Genomic DNA, 15,904 nt, shown 5'->3' with positions numbered 1-15,904 from the left:
CAGTGGATGCGTTATGGATACAATGGCTGGACGGCCCGCTGGATGCATTTCCTCCAATACCACTTCTGGCCAGAACTCTGAGGAAGGTTCGACGCGAGAGGGCCAAGCTGGTTCTAATAGCCCCGTATTGGCCCCGCCTACCATGGTTTTTGGACCTTCTTGCCATGTCAGTGACGGACCCCTGGATGCTCCTAGTCAGGCCGGACCTCTTATCACAGTGTCCAATATGGCATCAGGACCCCAATTGGCTCAACCTAACAGCTTGGCTTTTGAACGGGGACATTTGAGGCGTGCAGGCTCAATAAAGAGGTTATTGACATTATAGTGGCCTCTAGACGTTCGTCTACCACCCGTATATATCAGAATACTTGGGTGGCATTCTCCAAGTGGTGTGATTCACAGAAATTCCACCCTTCTCAAGCCACAATACAACAGGTGTTGCAATTCCTTCATAAAGGACTAATAAGGGGGCTTAAACCCAACACCTTATGTCACCATACGTCAACTTTATTGTCCATTCTCTCAGTTTCATCCACTGATACTCCTATTGCCTCACACCCTCTTATCAAACGTTTTGTGAGGGGGGCCGCCCTACATTCGCCAGCTGTATCCCGTTTTCCTTCATGGAGTTTGTCAAAGGTTCTGCAGGCTCTCCAATGCCCTTCATTTGAACCTCTTAGGACTGTACCATTACGTCTGCTGTCGTTCAAAGTCTTGTTCCTGATAGCGATCACCTCTGTGAGAAGAGTCTCGGAATTGGGTGCACTGTCTTCTGCCCGACATCTTTGTGTTTTTCATAAGGTATCAGTTTGTACTGCGGACAGATCCCTCCTTCCATCCCAAGGTCGACTCAGCTTTTCATTGCAACCAGGACATGGTTCTTCCTTCCTTTTGCCCGAATCCCAACCATCCCCTGGAGAAGGCTTGGCATTCATTAGATGTCCAGAGGGCTCTCAAGACCTACTTGTCTCGTACCCAGGATATAAGACTAACTGAGTCCTTGTTTGTATCCTTTCATCCGCGATCTATGTGGAAGAAAGTGGCTAATTCTACCTTGTCTCGCTGGTTGCGTGCATGTATTACCTTAGCTTATGAGTCTCTTAAGCTTCCTATTTCTTCTAGAATAACAGTGCACTCTACTAGGTCAGCAGCCACTATGGCTGCTTTTGCAACCAACGCTCCCCTTGCAGACATTTGCAGAGCGACTCTTTGGTCTACCCCAGATTCGTTTATAAGGCATTACAAAATTGACCGTTATGCCTCTGCCCATGCCTCCTTTGGTAGGCGGGTGTTACAACAGGTTCTCTATGATATTTAGGATGTGGGTGGTCCCTCCCTGTTATGGACTGCTTTGGTACATCCCGCTTGATGGCAGGCTACCTGTGGAAAATGGACCATTGGTCTCACCTGAAGGGTGATTTTCACAGGTAGACTGCCATCACGACCCTCCCTGTTGGAGGATATCTGGGGATCTTCCATTTGTTTTTATATGTTTCTGTTTACTTCATAAGGCTTAGGTTCTGTGTAATGAAGTCAAGACCTTCTGAATCTGTATATTGAAATGTTAGTATTGTATTATTATCGAATCGCAATTTCATTATTTCCTTGTCCATTGACCTTTTTTTCCTACATATTTGAATTTCTCTCTCTGGACTTGTCACGAATGAACTGGAGAGTGGGAGGGGCCTGAGGCCCCTAGTCTTGACTTCAGAACATTCTTGCCTTCAGACGCTAGGTGGAGCTATGATACCCGCTTGATGGCAGTCTACCTGTGAAAATCACCCTTCAGATAAGACCAATGGTCCATTTCAACAGATGCTGCACAACCAAACAGAATAGTTGGTTAAAGTTTGAAGAGAACTGTTCATTATTTATTTTATATAAACCTGTTTTATATGTGTTACATTATAAATACATTGTAAAATTGGTAAACCATGTGAAGTAATCAATAGAAAATTGTATAATCTAGGTAAGGTGCTTCAGTGCAGCTAGGTATCAGTTGTCATTTTTTTTTTAAAAAAAAGGTCTTTAAGAAACATTTTCAAAAGACATTTAAGCTTCTGCAGATTTGTAGGGAAAGGGAGTTCCACTAATATGGAGCAGCTTCTGTAAAAAACACTTTACATGCTCTTAGCTAATATTACAAGAAGATATGCAATTTAAAAGATGAAGCTGTTTTAAAGAACAACTTCCTTACTGGTTCACATTCACTCACGTTATACTTAAATCAGTCTGCACTTTCCAGAGAGAGGTCACTTATGCTTCCGGGCATGATAAAACCAAGAAGATATTTTAATGCTGACTTCTGTCTTACAGTACCTCAATTCAGGAGCAGGAGGTCTAGCTGGTGCTTTCATTCATGAGAAACATTCCCAGACTGTAAAACCAGCGTAAGTATATTTCACATCTTGCTAGAAGACCTAAAATAATATTGAAGAGTTTGCAGAATGCATTTCCTTTCTACTTGTGTGTGTATTAAAATATAAAATTAAGGGATTTTTATGCATTAAATTTGCTGTTCCACTATTCCACAAAACCTAACCCTACAAATGGAAATGTACACTGAGGCTGCAGTCCTATATACACCTACCTGGAATTAAGTCTCAGTGAAATTTATTTCTAAGTAGTTGTGCACATGATTATGCTGTAAGCCAGCTAGTGTTATAAGTCGTACCATTGTGGTTTTGCATGGTCTAAGAGCACTGGCGTAACATGATGTTGCATTGCCATCCTGTCTATTTCAAAATTCCATAGTTTTACGAGTAGCAGTGTTTACACTTTTTCAGAAAACCCATCTGGAGAGCGTTGTATTTGAATGCTGTTTTAAAGTTTTGGTAATTTGCATTGTGTAGACATACACACTGTATTTGCCTTCATTCATAGAGGCTCATATCAGGGCACTCACACACAGTAGCAAACAGTATTCTTTTAACTGAATTAAGTGATGAAGAAGAATACTGCCCACTTCCTCCCAATACTTTAGTCTGAAAAATAACTACTTATGAAAACTATCTGCATTTCATTCACCTGTCCATCAGCTTCTACCTCCTTGAGTATGTTGCGTTAAACTGCCTTGTTTTTCTAAGACTATAGTACTGTGACTGATCACAAGGAAAGAATGCAATGCATTTTACTGATCTATTTACAGAAACTCTGGACTCATCTTATTGTTAGCAAAATGGTGAGGTATTGCTATGGAATAGCCTTGCTGTTTTGTCTAGGGCAGAAGGTAGATCTGGATCTTCCAGTGGATCTCTACGTGATTTGCAGTAAATGGGCAAGGATTACCAACTCCCAATTGTTTAACAACAACAAAATGCCCCTCCTATACACCATAAATTATACTAACATGAAGAAAGTTTGGGGTAACCAGGTATGGATTTTGGTATGGAAGGGCTGTGAACTCCTTTCAGTTCTGATACTCTGAACAATTGCAGAGTTCTTTAATCCTAAGATTTGTTTGTGTTTTGCACCTTGCTCCTGTTGGTGGATCTTGGAGTTCTGGCAAAAAAAGAGAGGAAAAATCTCACAAGCCTCAGGTTTGCCCACTCTTGTAGGTGTTCTGCAGGAAAGCAGACTACCTCCAAATAATTTTTGACATGAAAATGTAAAATAAAAACGATAAACCAAGTGAGGAGATAGGGATGCAAGTTGCATCATATTACAAATAGCTTCACAGAGAAGGGCTGGAATGTGCCTATGACATTTATGCAACCATGTTCTAATCAGAAATCATAATAGCCATGAATGTACTCTCTAGGGAAAGAATCAGATTTTCCCATCCGTAGAACAGTACTGTTTCAGTAATAGGAAACACAACACCCTCCTCCAAAGGGAACTTTTAAGAGAAGATGCATGGATTGTGTGTAATAAATAAGGATGGATGTACCCATTAAAGCCTGGTCTGTTCCAGTTCTGCATAGGAACAGGTCTAAGTCCATCCCATCTTGTTTCCAAGCAGATTTTTAATAGAAAAGATCTGCATGGAAAACACAAAGTGTTTTTTTTAGAGTAGTTGTGAGGTGGCCTGAGGGTTGCACCACTTTAACCCCTCCCTTTTTTCTTTACTTTGAAAACTAAAAATCTGTCATCCAACCACCCACAGTCTGGAGCAGCTAGCTTGTGGGGCTCCATGTAAACACTGGGGGAAGCCATTGTTCTGTACAATTGTCATCAAGTCCTATCACTCCCAGGGCAACTTGCTGTTTGCATTCAAACCTTGGCTCATGATCCAGCCTGATCGAATCAGGTGAGTCTGCTTTGGAATCAGTTTGGTGGATTCTTCCCCCATTCCTAGTAACAAATGACAAACAGATGTGCATTTCTTTTAGATGAAAAATGAGTATACAGTATGGAGAATCAACATAATAAATCTGAAGTAAAATATTTCTATAATGTTATGGAAATATAGAAATAAGAATGTAATATGGTGATGAATGTTATATACATAGATAGGAAGATACAGAATTTTTTTGTAATATTGCATTTCGAAATGGGCAAGAGGTGAAAAGTTTATCTTTAGCTGAAGCTTTATATGCAGCTTGCTGGCAGTTGCTACATTTACAAATAAGATGTTATAGGCCTTTGTGGTTCAACATTTATACTAGACAGGAGGATTAAGAAGGTTAAGTTTTGATAAGCCAGTTAATTAACATTCTGTTGGCTCACATTGACTCCTGGTTATAACCCAATGCTCTGACAGATATAGAGGTGTTCCTGACTGAAATTATATAAAAGCACAGTCTCAGCATTGTCCTGGGTCAGTTTGTAGTCTGCATGCCCAGTGTGAACAGTTCAGGCAGGAAAGAGACTGAGGAAGTAGCAAAAGAAGATGAGACTGAGATCTCTTCGGAGGGACAAGACCTGAGATCACTAATTTATTTATTTATTTATTGTATTTGTATACCGCTCCATAGCCGAAGCTCTCTGGGCGGTTTACAGTAACTAAAACCATTAAAAACAAATATACAAATTTAAAACACATATTTTAAAAACAATTTAAAACACAATTTAAAAAATTTAAAACAATTTAAAAACACATGCTAAAATGCCTGGGAGAAGAGGAAACTCTTGACCTGCCGCCGAAAAGATAACAGTGATGGCGCCAGGCAGAAGCTGAGAGAGGTAGCAAGGAGAGTAAGATTCCAGAGGAAAGTTTTTGGCCAGAGTTACAGCAATAGGAAGTGGGCCTCAGGAAACCAGAAGGCTGCAGAGGAGACACATGTATAACCTCACTAGAAGAAGAGCTTCAAGAGAAGCTGTAGCAAACTTGCCAAATCTATTAAACCCTCTATCTTCCCCATAAGTTCTGAACCAGAAGGAGAACTTTGTCTTGACCTCTAAATCATTCTAGGGTAAAGTTAGGGAAAGGGTAGTTGGCATCTGGGATTTTAATTAGGAAAGTGAACTTAGATAAGAATATAACAGCTTCCTTAATGTAATAGTACAAACTGAAATATGAAATAATTTAAGCATATTAACATCTAGTCTTACATACTATTAATATAGATTATATGGGTAATATCCGGTGATTTTTACCAACTTGTGCAACAGAACTTCCATTTCTCTTCTCTCGCCTGCAGTTCTGCACATAGCCTCCAAATCTAGTCTGGAGGGTTCCCTAACCTTCCAAAATAGATCTTAGGCACTTGCAGGGAACTTCAGGGGAGAGTAAAGGAAAGAGAAGCCCTGTTACAGGAGTAGATGCTTGCTTGGCCTCTTTGGTTTAAATGAAATAGGAACAATATGTAGTCCTATTTCTTAGCAAATGTAAATGCAACAGCAGATTTGAGAATAACCAGTCCACACCTTCTCTCAGACATACTATTTATTTATTTATTATTTGATTTATATCCCACCCTTCCTCCCGGCAGGAGCCCAGGGCAGCAAACAGAAGTGCTAAAAATACTTTAAAACATCATAAAAACAGACCTTAAAATACATTAAAACAAAATGTTAAAAACATTTTTAAAAAGTTTTTAAAACATCTTTTAAAAAAGGGTTAAAAACATTATTTAAAAAACATATTAACAAGCAATTCTAACACTGACGCAGACTGGGATAGGTCTCAACTTAAAAGACTTGTTGAAAGAGGAAAGTCTTCAAAAGGAGCCGAAAAGATAGCAGAGATGGCGCCTGCCTAATACTCAAAGGGAGGGAATTCCGCAGGGTAGGTACCGCCACACTAAAGGTCCGCTTCCTATGTTGTGCAGAACGGACCTCCTGATAAGATGGTATCTGCAGGAGGCCCTCCCCTGCAGAGCGCAGTGATCGACTGGGTATATAAGGGGTAAGACAGTCTTTCAGGTATCGTGGTCCCGAGTTGTATAGGGCTTTGTACACCAAAACTAGAACCTTGAACTTGGCTGGGTAGCAAATGGGCAGCCAGTGCTATTCTTTCAGCAGCGCAGTGACATGTTGGTGATGCCCTGCCCCAGTGAGCAGTCTCGCTGCCGCATTTTGCACCAGCTGCAGCTTCTGGACCAACCTCAAGGGCAGCCCCACATACAGCGCATTACAGTAATCCAGCCTGGAGGTTACCAGTGCGTAGACAACCGTGGTCAGGCTATCCCGGTCCAGAAACGGCCGCAGCTGTCTCACCAGCCAAAGCTGGTAAAAGGCACTGCTAGCCACTGAGGTCACCTGGGCCTCTAGTGACAAAGATGGATCCAGGAGCACCCCCACACTACGGACCTGCTCTTTCAGAGGAAGTATGACCCCATCCAAAGGAGGCAACTAACCAGTTATCCAAAGTTGGGAACCCCCAACTCACAGTGCCTCTGTCTTGCTAGGATTCAGATTATTGGCCCTCATCCAGCCCACCACCAAGTCCAGGCAGCGGTCCAGGGCTTGTATGGCCTCTCCTGATTCAGATGTTACGGAGAAATAGAGCTGGGTATCATCAGCATACTGCTGACACCGTGTCATGGCCCCGTCAGAGGACTCATCAGATGAGGATGACTCGGGAGTAACAGCAGCAGACCCAGAAGCAGCAGACCCAGAAGGAGAAATGGAGGAAACTCCTGAGAACACAGCTCCTTCTCCCCCTCAGCTGCAGAGCACCCCAGACACAGCTGAAGCCCTTCAGCCAGACGCAGCCAGTGAACAGGATACTCCCCCCTCACCTGCAGAACGTAGACAACAGAAGGTCAGGCAGAAGAGGGGCAGGCCTGTCCAGTTAAGGCCAAAACGCTGATGGCTCACACCTGCTGACAAACCTGCTCCTTAAAAGTCAAACCTTGGCTTCAGCTTGTTGCTGACTACAACGTCAGGCGTGACCACTGTGTGTCTTCCTATCCCCTGAACCTTGACTTGGACTGATCTCTCGGCAAACCAGACCCGGACCTTCACTGACGTCTCTTCTGGATTTCTGGCTTGGCATGTAAGCTTTGAACGGCCTCTGCCCTTATCTTGCTTCCTCCTTGCTAGCCTGGCAGATTTATAGCCAAGCTGCCGGCTGAGGACTTACGGCCTGGCAATTACCAAGGAATCTCCAGCCCTGCCTGCACCCCCACCGACACTGCTGTCTCAGTGAAGAGCTGACACACCACTCCCCAAAGCTCCTGATGATTGCTCCCAAGGGCTTCATATAGATGTTAAACAGCATGGGAGACAAGATGGTACCCTGTGGCGTCCCACAGCACAACTGCCAGGGGGCTGAAAGACAGTCACCCAATGCTGTTCTCTGAGAGCAACCCTGCAGATAGGATCGGAACCACTGTAAAACAGTGCCTCCAATATCCATCTCACCAAGTCGGCCCAGAAGGATACCATGATCAATGGTATCAAAAGCTGCTGAGAGATCAAGTAAGAATAAGAGGGTTGCACTCCCCCTGTCCTTCTCCCGATAAAGGTCATCCATCAGGACGACCAAGGCCGATTCAGTCCCATAACCAGGCCTGAACCCAGACTGGGATGGGTCAAGATAATCTGTTTCATCCAAGAGTACTTGCAATTGCTGTGTTACAACCCTCTCAATCACCTTCCCTAAAAAGGATGTTAATCAAATAACTCATACAGACAATCTTCTTAAGTAAAAAGAATAAAGGAATATTTACTCATGACCTTCATATGTTTAAAGAAACAGGCTCTAGCTTAGACAGAAATAATCTGTAGTTTCAATCCATTTTCAGTCATTGGTGAGAATGCTCCTGGAAGCAGCGTCTGCCTGCTCCCTCTGCTAGAGGTTAATGGAGACTATGCAAAAAGAGCAATAGCCCCAGACAAAGGAGGAGGAAGAGAAGGTAAATAACCCCACCCTTTAAGGAAGTTACATCATAGTAAACAAACATATAGCAATATCCCCAATACTGGTTAGAGGGAACATCTCCCTATCAAAGGGGACGACATGCAAGCTTGCTTAAACCCAACACTCCTCCTCAAGCTGGCATGTTAGAACCCAAGAGTCCCATCTTGACCTGAAGGCTCTGGAAACAGTCTCTTGGCAATGGTTTTGTCAATATGTCCGCTGTCATTTCTGTAGTTGGACAGTAGTTCATCTTGATGAATCCTTTCTCTGTCAACTCACACATGATTTGATACTTTATCCCTATGTGTTTAGTGCATGGAGTGATTTTCTCAGCTGAGAAAGTCTAATACAACTCTGGTTGTCTTCCATCATCTGGACTGGCCTTTGTACTCTTATTCCCAAATCCTTTAGTAATCTGTTAAGCTAAATGGCTTCTTTGCATGCTTCTACACCAGCTATGTTTTCAGATTTTGTGGAAGAAAATGCTATTATATCTTGCTTGTGCCTAGCCTAGGAGGTCCATCTCCATACATAAACAGGAAGCCACTAGTTGATTTGGAGTCTGAACTGTCTCCAGCCCAGTCTGCATCAGTTGTAACATACAAGTTTTGGATCACTGTTAGCTGGTAATCTGAGCTTAAAGTCCATAGTTCCTTTCAAGTATCTAGCCATCCTTTTGACAGCACTCCAGTCCTTTTGTGTGGGTGTACTAATTTTCCTACATAAAATCCCGACTGCACTTGCTGTGTCAGGGTTAGTGTTGGTGGTTAAGTACAGAAGCTTCCTTATTGCTATTTTCTCCAGGTAGGTTATAGCACGTGGGTTATAGCGCCATCTAGCGTCCGAAGGCAAGAATTCAAACCTGGGGACATCCATGCCCCTCCCACTCCAATTCATTCTTGCCTTTGTCCGAGGCAGCTATACTCACTTGTAGTGTGAGAATTTAAGTGTTGTGTGTGAGAAAGTGTTGGGACTGGGGGATGTTTTTGAGGGTTTTGTTCCCAGTTTCCCCCCCCCTCCTCTTTCACCTTTACCCTTTTTTAGAATAGTCTGGGCTGGTTGGGGTGGTTGTTTTTCAGTTGTGTTTCCTCCCGCTTCCTCCTGCCCTGCTTGTCCCTCCTTGTTTTTGGGGACAGCGGAGGTGGCGGGTGTCACCTCTGGTTTTTTATTTGGTTTTTTTCCCCCGACTTGTTTTTTGGTGACACCTTATCAGTAAATTTCTGCCTGTTATTATTTCCATATGCCTCTGGGTCAAATTCCCTGTTTTCCCCCTTAGTGTTCAAAAAAAGATAAAATCCTACAGCCTTTCTTTCTGGTCCCTGCTTTTTGTTTTCTCACTTCTCCCCTATGTTGCCCTACTGAAGGCAAGCAGAATGAGTGTGCTTTGAAACAATGGAAAAGGCATCAAGGGAAAGATCCACTATGTATCACAGCCCAGTGTGTGTGTTGCACCAAGCCCTTTTTTGCTTGTCAGGCTCAGAAGTAACTGTAGCTGGAGTGCTACCATAGATGGGCCAGGAGATGGGCACTAGGACATCTGCTGCGGTCTAAGAGTAGCCTCCCTGCTTTGACCTTTAGAGGTGCTGCAGACTGCCCCAGTTCCACCTCAGTAAGCACTCAACTGTAGTGTCAGCCTGGTAGGGCTAGGGAGGAAATGGTCATTTCTCCTGCACCACATTCATAGGCTGTTGCAAAAAACACATGCCACAAGAGGGTGTCTCAAACTCCTTCATGCCTTTCTCCTCCAGCCAGGTGAGAAGCAGAATAACTCTCAAGACAATGAAGAAAAACCTAAGCAGCCAGCAAACTTGGAGGTAACAGAGTAGTGGCAGGTAAGGTGGTGCAGGTGGGGCTCTGTTGCTCTCCTGCTTCTGAACCTGGCAAGTTGCTTGGTGCAGCAGGAACATTGGATTAGCTCCACCACTGCACATCACCACACTTCCCTCTCTCCCTCTTGGTCAGCAGCAGTGTCCCGCTGGAAGAACAACGGAGCCCCATCTGTGCTGCCTCACCAGCCACTACTGGTTTCAGGATCCTCCACCTCCCTCAGTCTCAAGCAATCCCCCACCCTTTTGTTTAAGTGTGGAAGTCTTGAAGCAGAAAAAAGAAGCCTTTTGGACCTTATGGCTGAGTCGCTTGGGCAAAACAAGGCTCCGGGATCTAATCCCTCAGCATCTAGTGGTTAGGAGGGCACCTGTCTCCCAGGTCCTCCAAGTAACATGGGTCCCAGAAGAGCACATCTGCAGACTGCTTAGCACTCCTCTTCCGAAGAGGATGGGGAAGGGTCTCCAGAGTCACAGGCAGCCCCTAGAGGGCAGGCCCAGAGACAAAGAACACCACCTGTTCATAGGCAAGTTGTGGCTGCTGACTTTGACCTGCTGGATCCTTTTCTATCTCCTGGGTTGGAGGACGGAAATGGAGTGATGGGTCTGAGAAGGAGGAACATATCTCAGTTAGACAGTTTCAAGAAGCCTATTACCATTGTTGTGTAAAACATTGGCAGTCTCACCTCTTGAGCCCATACTTTCACAGTTTAGAGGGGTATTAGTTTCGCCAAACCCCAATTGTAAAGACATTTTTTGTGCTCGCCCTATTTAAGCAACTAGTCAAAATTGAATGTGATGTGCATATACATCCCATAAACAATGGTACCATATGCTAACAAGTTTTATATTCTAGAACAAGCTTTCATGGATATTCATAATAAACTATGGCAGACAGTATACTCTGGGTGTCGCCAACCCGTTGCCCACAGATGCCATGGCACTCACAAAGGACTTCAGTGGTGTCCCCCGCAAGGTATACTATAATCTGAGCTTCCATTTTTTTAAAAAAGTAAGTCTTTAGCCCTCCTAGAAAGAAAGTTATAGAGCAAAAATGTGCAGGTATCCTTCCTAAGTGATTTATGTGCTATGAGGCAGACTGGTTGCTCCTGCCTGTTGGTGTTATTAACCAATATGTGAAGACAGAGCTGTGAATGATAAGGGAGTAGTCATCCCTGGGATCCTAAAGAACTACTCTTTTGCCCTTGCCTTTAGTGCACTTTTGCTACTTCTGTTTTTTGTCCTAGTCCTTGGAATCTCCATAGTTTCTTTTTCCCTACCAACCAGGATGCATTCCTGTGCTGGGATTGCCTAAGATCAGGTGGTGCCTACAAGTTATTTTCTGCAAATACTACTGCACAGTGAATATGGGTGAATGTTAAAGATATTGCAATCCCTTTGGAAATGATTTCCTTCAAAAGAATCCCTTCCCCCCAAAAGGCAAGTGCGAAAACTTTGCAAAGAGGTTAAGCATGTCGCTTGCTTTGCAGGAGTTAATGACCAGGGACTCATTAAGAATTCACTGTGTAGTTAACAGTTCAATGGTACCTGTCTACTCAGAAGTAAGTCCCTTTGTGTTTCATGGAGTTTACTCCTAGGTAAGTGGGTACAGGATAGCAACCTAGGCTTTGGTTTAGGGTTGGCATTGGGGGAAAACAAGGTTCTTGTGCATGGCAGGCAGAAATTCAAACCTTTTCTAATACAGAAATACAATTATGAGAAAGCTTCGCTCCCTCAAAATTTGAAATGTGCCCTCTGGTCCAAAAAGGTTGGCGACCCCTGGTGGACTCTGTGATACAGCCCTGCTAACTGTAGATTTCCCAGATTATTTGGCATGCAAAGCTAAACTTCATTTGTAAAATTAGTCCCTTTATTTCAAGTACTGAAAAAGCATACTTTGACATAATTTTTGAAAGCATAATAATGGTAATAGTGTGGATTTGTACACCCATAGAGCTGTATAAGCAGTCTTCAGAAACTGAAAACCAGATCGAACACACAAATACAGCAGATCAAAATAATGGAAATACAATGTATGTCAGAGGTCACTTACTAGTAGAAGTGTTTTATGGTGTCATCAGTGTACATCATGCTTTTTGCAGTCACATAAACTAGTAATATACATATCCCTTCCACCAAGGAGAATACAGCCATGAAAGAGGGGAATCTAGGAAAGCAGTTTAAATTTGGTTATAATGGGGAATGTGAAATGTTCGTCCACCTGTGCATTTATTTATTATGTATTTAGGACTATGAGATCAGTTCTCAGATTGGGCATATTAGTCTCAAGCAATCACATCCTTGTTGTCCCTCTTTTTATTTCTCACGTCACCAGGATGTTCCAGGTCTCCAAATAAGGCAGTGAGACAAAAGTGAATTTGTCTGTCAGAGTATTCCATTTTATAGCTGATTTAAATGCAGAACTATTTGCTGTATGCCATACAGTCAAAGAGAGTAGAATTTAACTGCTATTGAAGTTGCAGACATTATGCTGTGTCTGGAAGGTCTTTAATCGTCATTTGAATCAAGGATGACACCCAGTGGCCAGACAGCTTCATTCCAATGTATAAACTGGTACTGTGATTTCATTTCCTTGCCTTTTAGCTTCCTCTTAAAGGAGTAATTAAATTCCTATCCATTTGATCTCCCTGATTTCATTTTAATGATTTGATCAATTGTTTTCACCCCATGCCAATATTATGGCAACCTTTCCCCTGCCCATTAAAGGTTTTTTAAAACTCATCTTTACATTCTCTTCACATTATTGATATCAATACCGCTTACCAAGAAAACCCTATTCATAGGGACGCCATAAGTCGGGATCGACTTGAAGGCAATCCATTTCCATCTCATAGGAATGTAATTATCTGAAATTTATTAAATTACAGCATATGCTGTAAAATATAGCTTTCTTTAAACAAAATGCCAATGAGGTATGCCACAGAAGAGTCTTTATTCTTGTACGCCAGTAAAGGAACTTTAATATTTAATAAGTCTTATCAAGATGTATTAAGGCACAATCTTGGTCTCTAATGCAATTTATCTTGCTTTAGATCAGGTATGCAAATTAATTATATACGTCTTCAAAACACAGGCTAAAAAACAAGATGCTATGCTACAAGCCTCCTTTATATTTCTGGGGCATTCAGGTATTAATTAACCTCTTGCCTTTAGTTTCTCAAGTCATAGAAACCACAACTGGATACTACCAAACAAGCCAGCATGATGTAATGGTTAGAGTCTTTGACTACAGATGGAGTGACCGTGTTCAAATTTCCGCTTAGTCCTGAAGTACCTTTGGGCACTTTTGGGCCAGTCATTCTCTCTTAGCCTAAACTATCTGACAGGGTTGTTATAGAAGTAAAATGCAGGGAAGCTGGGGGTGGGGAGAGGAAGAATCATGGATGCTCGTCTGAGCCCCTATAAGGAAAGGTAGGATAAAAATGCAATAAATAAATTACAAAGTTTTCTTAAGGAACATCCTGGAGCCATAAGGAATATCTGTATGGGATTTTCCATGTTCCCATTCAGTACATTATTGGAAAACATGGGGAACCTCATTCACCTACATTGGGGAGTATTACTAGAAGTAACAAATAAATTGAAAATTTACTTATTTATAAAAAATAATTGTATTCTGCGATTTCATAAAAAAAATCAAAGTGCTTTACAACAATAGTAATACAATAAAAACCACACAAAAGTTAAAACAGATCACCAGCTCACTTTTATGGAAAATTATTTTCTTATTTATATTATGATATAGTGCAGATTCATTCATAAAAACAACTACCTTCCCAGCATCAGTTGTTTAGACACGTAGAGCTCCAAATAGGAATATATGACATATAATGCTTAGTATTCATTAGATGTGCAATGACTTCCACAACAGATTTCTGAGTAGGAAAATGCTTCAAGAGGTACATAAACATCAGTTTTGGCCATAGTTGTAGTTTATTTTTATTTATTAAATTTTATTTATAGAATATATATCCTACCCCTCATCACTAGTGATTTTGGAGCAGGTGACAGCAATTTAAAATACAATAGGCTAATATAGGCCAGTAAAAACAAAAAACGTAAAATACAATTTTCAAAATTCTTGCTTATGTGAGGAGCTATGAAAAAATGTATGTGATGAGATCAGTTATTAATATGAGGGTTCAGAGTAGAGCTGATGCCATATTTCTCAGAAGACATTTTTTTCTGAGAAAATTCATGGGATTTTTCGTTTTCACATAGACTACTTTGCAGAATGTTCTCCCAACATTATTCACCATTTTTGTGGTGGTTTTATCCCCCACCCACCCACACTGTTGCTGTCAATGGTGAGTTCTAGCACTGAGAAATTGTTGAAGAATCTTTCCTCCCCCTGGAGAAATTTAGTGAAATGGTTCCCTCATTTTTTCTTTTGAGAAAAGTTTGAGAGGACATTTGTACACATTTCTAGTTCAAAGAGGTGTAGACTCAGAAAGGGCTTCAAAGTCCAAGCATAAAAAACTTATTGGACCCTTTCATGCCCGTAATAATGTCATTGGGAACAGAGTGATAGCCAGTCTGTTCCCCTTTTTCATTCCTACAACTCTAATTTTCCCTATTGCAAGGGACTCTAAATTGCTTCTTTCTCATTTAAACTCCTTTCCACTTCCTTACTTAGCTTTTGGATCTAGCAGTGGTAACAGCAGCAGGTGGAGGTCTCATCACATTGCCCTGGTGCCTGATGCACTGCTACATCTGGGAAGTAATTAGCAGTCCATTAGGCACCAGAAGGAAGGGACAATCTCTGGCTACAAGCAATTGAGATAACTGAATTGGGATAATTATTCTAAGAAAAGCTCAAAGGAGTCTTTGATCAACTTGAATTGGGTCATCCTCTATCTCAAATACTTGTTTTCAGTGGCAAAACTCAGCCTTACAACATGTGAAGAGTTAAAGAGAGAACAAACATGTTGAGCATATCCAGAATGTTTTTTTGTCCTAGTCAGGTCTGGTTCAGAGACACATGGCATTAATCTTCCCCCTGATGGTTGACCTCTTGTCCAAACTCATTCAGGGTTCTGGGCACATATACTTGCATGAACAATGTAGTGTACAAATTGGAAGTACATGCTGACACCTATTAGTGCAATTGTAGGAATTCTTGTTACACAATGTGTTTCCACTGTGTGAACAAGTCTATGCATACTTCAGTGCCCAGCACCATCTACGTATAGATACATAAGACCAAGGATGGGTGTTCAAGCCCCATACCATCAAATAGAGGGAAATCAGCATCTTAAAAACAAAGCATCTCAAAAACAAAACTTTTAAAAATATATTTAAAACAGTTCCAATACAGATGCAGAGTGGGTAAAGGTATCCACTTAAAAGGCTTGTTGAAAGAGGAAGGTCTCCAGTAGGTGCTGAAAAGATAACAGACATGGTGCCTGTCTAATATTTAAGAGGACTGAATTCCAAAGGATAGGTGCCACAACACTAAAGGTCTGCTACCTGTGTTGTGCAGAATGGATTTCTTGATGAGATGGTATCTGCGGGAGGCCTTCACCTGCAAGCACAGTGATCGACTGGGTATATAAGGAGTAAGATGATCTTTCAGGTGTCCTGGTCCTGAGCTGTATAGGGCTTTATATTTATTTTATTTATTATTTGATTTATATCCCGCCGTTCCTTCCAGCAGGAGCCCAGGGCGGCAAACAGAAGCGCCAAAAACACGTTAAAACATCCTGAGTAATTTAGTCTGGGATGGGAACAACTTTTCCTAAGCTGAATCCTTTCAAAATGTACAATTTTAAAAAATGAAATGGTTATAAATATATGTAAAACAGGCAAGAGA

At 41.9% G+C, this 15,904-nt stretch overlaps 1 protein-coding gene across 7 annotated transcripts in view; it reads left to right on the top strand.

Annotated features, from left to right (window-relative positions):
- KYNU (kynureninase) overlaps positions 1-15,904 on the top strand; it is a 191,134-nt gene that overhangs the window by 138,597 nt on the left and 36,633 nt on the right. For all 7 annotated transcript variants that reach the window (XM_061608871.1, XM_061608872.1, XM_061608873.1 and 4 more), the window contains one exon: positions 2,317-2,390. In XM_061608871.1, coding sequence (XP_061464855.1) covers positions 2,317-2,390 — 74 coding nt within the window. The remainder of the gene's footprint in view (positions 1-2,316; positions 2,391-15,904) is intronic.

Source organism: Rhineura floridana, chromosome 2 (genome assembly GCF_030035675.1).
Source record: "Rhineura floridana isolate rRhiFlo1 chromosome 2, rRhiFlo1.hap2, whole genome shotgun sequence".
NCBI classification, from domain to species: Eukaryota; Metazoa; Chordata; class Lepidosauria; order Squamata; family Rhineuridae; genus Rhineura; species Rhineura floridana.
The sequence above is the reverse complement of the archived record's forward strand: the minus strand, read 5'-3'. Positions and strand labels throughout refer to the sequence as shown.